Source organism: Branchiostoma floridae, chromosome 8, assembly GCF_000003815.2.
Source record: "Branchiostoma floridae strain S238N-H82 chromosome 8, Bfl_VNyyK, whole genome shotgun sequence".
Taxonomy (NCBI): Eukaryota; Metazoa; Chordata; class Leptocardii; order Amphioxiformes; family Branchiostomatidae; genus Branchiostoma; species Branchiostoma floridae.
In genome coordinates this window covers 10381015-10389161 of record NC_049986.1, presented here as the reverse complement: position 1 = coordinate 10389161, position 8147 = coordinate 10381015, and the positions used below count along the sequence as shown (strand labels likewise).

At 40.7% G+C, this 8147-nt stretch overlaps 2 protein-coding genes across 4 annotated transcripts in view; one reads left to right on the top strand and one right to left on the bottom strand.

Annotated features, from left to right (window-relative positions):
• LOC118421502 (NADPH-dependent diflavin oxidoreductase 1-like) overlaps nt 1-5416 on the bottom strand; it is an 11724-nt gene extending 6308 nt beyond the window's left edge. Inside the window, exons 1-7 of one of the 3 annotated variants that reach the window (XM_035828815.1) lie at nt 5252-5416; nt 3524-3686; nt 3050-3127; nt 2538-2635; nt 1995-2093; nt 1634-1735; nt 701-907 (exon numbers count right to left, since the gene is read on the bottom strand). In XM_035828815.1, the coding sequence (XP_035684708.1) occupies nt 701-907; nt 1634-1735; nt 1995-2093; nt 2538-2635; nt 3050-3127; nt 3524-3686; nt 5252-5283 (779 nt within the window). In that variant the 5' untranslated portion in view covers nt 5284-5416. Of the gene's footprint in view, nt 1-700; nt 908-1633; nt 1736-1994; nt 2094-2537; nt 2636-3049; nt 3128-3523; nt 3687-3935; nt 3959-4975; nt 5052-5251 lie in introns of those variants that run through there. The other 2 variants (XM_035828816.1, XM_035828817.1) reach the window with 2 other exon arrangements.
• LOC118421505 (transmembrane protein 203-like) lies at nt 5291-6791 on the top strand. The gene is made up of 2 exons (XM_035828821.1): nt 5291-5675; nt 6138-6791. The coding sequence occupies exons 1-2, from the start codon at nt 5568-5570 to the stop codon at nt 6435-6437; spliced, it is 408 nt and encodes a 135-aa protein (XP_035684714.1). The 5' UTR covers nt 5291-5567; the 3' UTR covers nt 6438-6791.
• Nucleotides 6792-8147: the final 1356 nt, after the last annotated feature.

The following is an 8147-nucleotide window of genomic DNA, read 5'->3' as shown; positions in this document are numbered from 1 at the left end:
CGATATTACGCTTTTAGCAGGACAAGAGTGGCAGAAAAGTTACACAGAAGAGTGGGCAAGGGTAACCTACAACAGCAACATGTAACTGGAGAAAATGATGCGTTGACAATTTGTCAAATCAGTATGGCTAGAGAAATTGTCGTAAACGTGCCGGTATTATGATAATAGATGTTACAACCTGCTCTTCAATAGATCTCTTCAGTGTCAACAAAAGGTTGTGGATTAGTTGCAACTGTTTTTGGGAATATCTTAATTTACCTTGGATGTCTAACCTTCATTGACACATATTAAAAAAAATTATTGTGTCCAGATGCAATGCTTCAAATGTTTTGCAGCATCGATACCATTATTAGAGTCAATTACAACAAGCCCTTCTTGATTTATTCTTTGTCAAACTCTGAAACAAAGTTGGCCCCAACATTCCCAGAAAGATGCTACTGAACAGAAAAGAGGAAGAAGATGTGATGTAGAAGAAACCTAATCTCCAAGCAGATCCTACGGTAGCATAAGATCGTCTATAATAGTGTAGTGTGTTTGGCTACCAGTGGCTGATGAATCCCTTTGGCCAGCTATACTCCTTAGCCAGCTTTGATACTATCTTATGCCACTTCTTAATCTGCCTGGAGATTAGAAGAAACCTACTACTAGTAGGAAAAATGATGTGTGTTCCTTCCGTGAGCTTCAAGCTAAACATAAATACCTGAGCCCAGATCCAGACACATCCAACTTGATCAGTCGTACGTCCTGCCAGTGGTCGTCTGCTGTGATCCTATCATTGGACACCAGTCTGGCGTAGAACGGGTTATTCTGTGAAGGCCCGGTGATGTTACTGTCTGTAGGTACATGTAGTCCATTGATGCTATCCTGGTCTCCATCTACAAACTTTACTTTGTATCTTGGAGGAGGCCTGAAAAAAACATGACAATGTTTTAATTTTAACTGGTACTGATAATGCTTTACGTTGAACTTGTTTTAACGTAGTGGTGCTTGTACAACAAGGCATAATTCAGTCACTGGCTGTAAGCTTCTTGTTGTTCCAAGAAAAAAAAACAATTTTGATTGATTGAAGGTCTATGATTGATGCATGTCAATAAAACAAAACATAGACATTGCTTTATTGTTTTAACACCTTACAGAATACGTCAAGATTGAACAGACGTCCAGTATAGCAGTTTAGAGCCCAGGTAAAGGTGAAAAAAGCCCAATAAATTGTCTGAAAATCATAATAAATTTAAGCTATTATCCTTTTTGATTCAGAAGCCTCTCAAACAATTCCATACATAGTACTAAGAAAGACCACATGAAGAATTAACATTGATTCACCTTTACCCGCGGGGTAACCTACATGTATATTCGTTGTTTTAAAAAACAGTGAATTTAGGGAGTCGACAAACGATGGTTTCAAACTGCAATATTTTCAAAATGTTACAGTTCAAAACCACTGTCTGTCAGCTTCATAACCCCCTAAATATCCTGTTCTTTTACACAACGGATATAGGTTACCCGCAGATATAGGTGAACTAGTGTTACATGTAGGTGTCAACACAAAATTTATATAGTAAGCACAAAGGCATGAAGCTTAGATGTTTCACAATCAAACATCAAACACCTCAGAAACAAAAGTCCTACTCACAAGATGTGTTCACTGATGATGGCCTTGTCAGGAGGTAGTGGGTACAGACTCAGTACCTTGTTCCACAGGGAGTTCAGCCATGGGTCAACTACTGCGTCTGGTCTGTGGGAAATACAAAAAATAGGCAAGGCCACATCAAATTTATTCCTCGTTTTCTGAACCTGGAACCGATCCTCTGGACCTGGACCATAACTGTACCTGACTTTTCTGTATTGGTACCGTGTGACCCCTAGTGGCCACCTTCCAATACGGTGTTCTAAAAAAAACAATAACTCACTACCCCAGGCCTATGGTATCAAAAAGGCCGTGGAACACTTATCTTTCATACAGTAATATAAAAATCAGAGGCTAGATTCATTACCCCAGATCATGTTGGTCATCAGCCAACCCGAGGGTGTGAAGGGGGTTTCCACCCAGCTGCAGTAGTCTCTTCTGCAGTTTCTTGGCCACGAAATTGAACCTGCAAAACAGAAATGTTTCATTTACGGACACTACTGGGGGTACGGACACAACTGGGGGTACGGACACAACTGGGGGTACGGACACAACAGGGGGTACGGACACTACTGGGGGTACGGACACAACAGGGGGTACGGACACAACAGGGGGTACGGACACTACTGGGGGTACGGACACAACAGGGGGTACGGACACTACTGGGGGTACGGACACAACAGGGGGTACGGACACAACAGGGGGTACGGACACTACTGGGGGTACGGACACAACAGGGGGTACGGACACCAGTCACCACTAGTTCAGTGACGGCAGGAAGTTTATGATGCCCACTATTTCTATATAGTGATGGCTGGAGTGCCCTGCATTATGCGTATGGCCTCCTTTCCTTTATACCTCTTACAACATAGTCCTGTTCAGTGTCTTCATCCAGTGAAATCAAACTTACTTTTGATAGGAGGAGTCCCCCAGACCCAGAACAGCAAAGTTCAGCTGACATAAGGAGTTGGAGGGGAGATTCTTCCTCAGCAAAAACTTCCAAAACACCTGCAAAATATAAGGAAACTTTTAGAACACTTGAACAGAACTATAATTCAGCAATGTCATATTTTCTCAAATAAACTACGCATATATCATGACATACATTTTGAAATTCAAGTGGACTTGTATGAGGGTTATTGCACTGACAATGGAAAATGGATCTCAAATAGAGGAGAGTGGTGCTGCACTTCTAGAAAGGATGAAAAAAACTACATTGTTAATGCTAATAGCCTTAGTACCATCCTCCATAGTGACCGCTGGCTCAGTCACTACTGAAGATGGTACTCAGATGGTACAACACTTATTCTATTGTTAAGGATCTCGTAACTTCTTTGGTAATCTTCAGTATCAGTAGGCATCCTTCCATCTTTCCAGATGATGGTAGCACTCTCTCCTTGAAGTTAGGGCGGTCTTACTCACCTTCATATTGTCTGGCTCATCACCTTGTCCAGTTGTAGAACACACAAATATAACCATTGCTTCATGGATAAGAGAGGCCTGAAATAAAGGAAAATGTCATTAGCCCTATCAACAAGACTGCATGCAAAAAAAAGCCCTCGACTACTGGTGGGGCTCCTTGTTCAAATCATATCTGTAACGTTATTTGTATCTATATAGCCGGTATAACCGTCCTTCGGCGTAACACAACAACTTTGCAGGCACGCAGTGCTGCAGCAACTGGTTATATTACACTGAACGACGTGTCACACCTAACTTTTGCACATCTATCTGTAAGTGTTCTTTAAAACTATCCAGAGATTTCCCCTCCCGAGAAGATTCCCCATAGCTCTAGCATGGATGATATAGGACATAAGCGAAGAAATGTGTCAATCACTATGATGTAGAACCTGATATACACACAATATCAACATACTAGTAGAAGGCTCCACTTACAATAGGGTACTGGTCCATGGCGAGTACTTTGGTAGAGAAGTGGCGCCTCTTGGCCTCCCGCGCCACGCGCTCTGCCACATCCTGCGCTGTTCCGGTCTGACTGCCGTATAGGACCGTCAGCTGGCGGGATTCCATCGGGACGGATGAGGTCAAAAATAGATTCCTAATATAAATAGTGTATAAAAAACATGATGTTGTTCAAGATAATACTTGTAATGTAATGTAATCTTAAAATGACTGATTTGATTTGATTTCTTTGTTTTAATGGTTTCTTACTGCAAGGTGGTCTTAAGTTGCAAAATCATTAAACCGCAAATTATAATATGAATTTTGTTGTTCATAATTATTTAACTTTAACTACATTCAAATACAATTAAATCTCTGCAACTGGATCAAAAAAATGGATATTTACCTCCGGACGTTTCAAGTGACATCCATCACTCTTCTTCAAATTCAGCGTCACTACATGATGTGAAGATGACATTCTAGTGATCAGGGATAAACAAGTCCACTAGCCCTATTGTCCAGGGCAAGTGAAAGTGCTGTTCGGGCAAGTGCATGTCCTACCCCACTTGCCCGATCGGGCAAGTAAGATTTTTCCATTGATTTTAGTGCAATTTTGATATACTTGTTACTTTTTACAGTCATGACATCAAGCAATTGTCTACAGAGAATTCCATTGCTGGAAGTGAAAATGCATAAACTAGTAACAGTGACATTTGAATTTTGGGCAAGTGACAAATTGGTTCGGGCAAGTACATTTTTCATGTGCTTGCCCGATAGGACAAGTGGATTTTAGAAAACTTGTTCAACCCTGGTGATGCTGAAGAAAAGTGATGGATATCAGTCAAAACACCCAAAGGTAAATCTGTAGATGACTTTTTTTATCCAGTTGTAGAGATTGAATTGTATTTCAATATTGTTTACCTGAATATATGTCTAACCTTCATAAACATTTACTAGTTTGGTTTGAATGCTTAAGTTATATCCTGATAAAATCTCACATATAGCAGCCTGCCCAACATCAACTGCCAGGTACAGCCCCAGACAGCAGAGTTTATGTTACGTAGACTAGCATTTGTTACTTAAAACAATAGGAAAACTTCCTTTTCCTAAATACAGACTTTTAATAGTTAATTCGTCGGTAACGTTATATGGTCACATGTGCTTTGACGTTTTTGTTACCTTGGTTTACCATATGTAGCCTGAGTATCATCCGTATTCTACCGGGGCTCCTTACACTCGCTACCCCTAAAAAATATTTTTTTAGGGAAGTGAGTGTAAGGAGCCCCGGTAGAAATAGGATGGTACCCAGGCTATACCATATGGATCAGCGATCTAAATTTCACAATCTATGGCTCCATAATCAGACTATAACGCTTAACCAAGGTCTATTTCGACTCTGTGCTATGAATGCTCTTACAGAAAACAAACAATTAATATTTTACACACCGTAGACTGCTCTCGACTTTCCACGAGTTGGGTTACGTCAGTAACCTGTCATAACCTATGACCTTTACTGGAAAGTTCCATTTTTTATTAGGAAAGCAAACTTTTCTTTTGATATAACTCGTATTTGAAGGATTTATCAATTATTTTAAACCTCTAGACAAGATTCTTTATCTATTAAATGTTATATATAGGCATGTTTTGTTTTGAAAAATTAATATCAATCTTTTACGACAACGTTTATCTCCCCTCTAATATCAAGAGGACTAATCTATTGACCTTTGCTCTCTCTGAGAAATCACTTCCGCCATTCCTTTGAAATTTTGCAGCAGTCGCGGCGTTTTTCTTGGAATAACGCTGGATAAAAGGCATCAATAGACTCCAGTCACAAAGAGAGAGACTCTGGCATCTTCTAGTGATTCCGGAGTAGGCTGCTGCACCATTTGAGTCCGAGTTTCGCGGTAGAAAACGCCATAATTTCCGATGATGGTGGAGCTAGGCAAACCACGATATCGTGTTGGGTTCCTGAAAAGAAAGTAGCATTTTGTAAGAGCCATTGCAGCGTCTCTTCGCAGTTAGACACTCGTGGCGAACCATGCTGTTCTCACTGAAGGAAATCATCCAGTGGATCGGTCTCTCCGCCTTCGAGCTGTGGCTCCACGTCGTCTCCCTCCTGGTCTTCAGCATCCTCCTCGCCTTAAAGGTGGGCAAAGGAGATTTTTTTTTCTTTGACAAGACCACAAATATTCTGGATATCAACATCTTCGTGATATTGACATGACTCAGATGCATATTTCATATTCATTTGAGCACCTGGTAAAGGATGTTATATAATGTCCTTTCGAGCGCCGACAATACAATTCACACTAAGATGCTGGGTGCCCCTATTTTGGGGTGGTACCAAAAAATGCAGCCTAGTAGAATGTGCTTGCACAATTTGGCAGCTTTTCTGTAAGTTTGTCTGAAGCAATGATGGTGCATTTTTTTGTTCTCTGACCATTGAATGTGACAGTATAGATACAAGGTACCATATAAAGACATGGTTATAGAATTGACTTGAAGAATTTTACTTTAAACTTTCTTATTGTTGTTTTCCTAATCTTACATTGTATGCCTTTAAGCTGGAGGGTGTACTTTTCTAATCTTACATTGTGTGCCTTTAAAGCTGGAGGGCGTACTCTCAACCACCTGGTGGACTGTGTTCATCCCGCTGTTCGCCAGCGACGGTCTCCACGCCTACTTCTCCTCTATTGTTTTCCTGAGACTGAACCTCGAGGGCGACCTGAGAACGGCCGGGATCCGGACGGCTTGGAGTGCGGTCGTCTTGGTCCTTCCGTTCGCCTTCAAGATGCTGCTGTGTCAGAAACTTGAAGACCAGAACAATCTTACGTTCGCTATGATCATGTCACCTGTATTCATTCTCCTTCAGGTGTTGATGATTAGAGCGTGCCAAGTGGGCAACTGAAGAAAGAGACTTTTACTGTAGCGATTAATTATAATATATTATGTTTACCTTCAGTATGTCATTGTGAAGGCTTGTGTACATGTCATGTTGTATGTAAAGTGAAATCAAACCTTTCTGTATCTAATGTACATGCACAATACTTTGGTTGGGTAGGTAAAACTAAAGACAGTGGAAGGAGAGGGTTTGGCTCTGCCTTCCAATACCGTGCCCTAGACACAGTGGATAATAACACACTGCCCCTACAGCCTCAAAAAGGCTATGGAAACACCTTATTGTATCTACACTATGGATATATGTGTACATGTGAGTGTATATATTTTGTGAACCAAGTAAGAGTTCTGACTGTTAGTGTAAGAGTTCATTTCACTGTACATAGGAAGAAAATCTATGGTGTGCAGTTTCGAGTATGCAGTTAAAGCTGCTATGGAGGATTTTACTGTTATAGGGCAAATGTTTGCAGGGTTTGAGTTTGCAAACATAAAACAAATGTGAACATTTCCCCTAGTACTTCTGAATCAGTTATTTTCCACACAGCATATCATTAGTATCCTCTCATGGGCCCAGCATACGGCTGTTTTTATGGTTTAGAAAAGTTTTTTAAAGTATACTTTTTTCTTCCAACAAACCTTTCTGAACAAAGCCTAGTTCAAGTTTGAAGGCAGTAAATGTATCCTGCCTGGTAAAAAAATTCTCAAAGTAGACTTAGGTATGCTATAGCTTTTTTTTTCCAAAGAACCATGCCCCCATGCTGACAATTTGCCCTCTAACTTACCCCCCAGGGGCAAATTCTCTGGCAAACATAAAATTATGATTGTTCTAAGATTAAGAGGCTACTTGAACCTTGAACGTGGACATCTTTTTCAAGCCATCACGGGTCACAATGGATCCTTCTTCTCCACGGTGACAGCCTTGACCTCCATGAGCGAGCAAAGCTCTGCTGTGGTAATGTTACTGATTTATGTGTCTCTTTTAAGGCTGTTGATGAAGGTTGTACGCTTTCTTCCCCTTCTTAGCTTTCCCTCAGTTGGCTCCTAGAGGATAAGCTGGTTGGCTACTAGTTCTGTATGTTGGACACAATGTCCGGCCAGCGCCATCCTCCGTTTCCTGATCTTTTGAGAGAGTCTGGGGAGGTTACCTATACCAGGCCACAAGTGAACAAAAAGTCTTCAAATGTGACCTGTCTGGCATGAATTGTGCCCCTCAGGAAGAGGTAGAATGCTCAATTTCAACATAAAATTCTCCAACTGAACTCTGGAAGAGGTAGATCATTCACTTATCACCTTAGTTACAGCTTTTGTTTGTTTCTGCTCTTTATACTGGTTAAGTTGAATGTACATATGGACTTCTAAATGACCTGTTAATGTTATATCCATTCCAAAATCCATACAACAACCATATGTGTTTATTATGATCGGTGTAGCTAATAAGTCTTTTTGTATTCGTGTGCAAAACAAAGCTGTCAGCAATGTACGAGGGGCGTTCAATAAGTAATAACTCTGACCCATTTCCAGTTGTCTGATCTAGATGAAATTTTGCATGTGTAATGATTCAGACCTCTATAGTTTATGTTGCAAAAAAGAGCTCTGAACTAATTGTGGTTTTTGATTTACTAGTGTTTGAACTGAGTTAGGTGTGAAATGGACCAGGTGTGAAATAGAGACAGTTGAGTGTCGCGCAGTGATCCGGTTTTTGTATTTGAAAGGACGCACA

Coding starts and splice junctions, on each gene's coding strand:
- LOC118421505 (XM_035828821.1), top strand. CDS start 5,568: ATGCTGTTCTCACTGAAGGAAATCATCCAGTGGATCGGTCTCTCCGCC. Junction 5,676..6,137: donor GCATCCTCCTCGCCTTAAAG/GTGGGCAAAGGA, acceptor GTGCCTTTAAAG/CTGGAGGGCGTACTCTCAAC.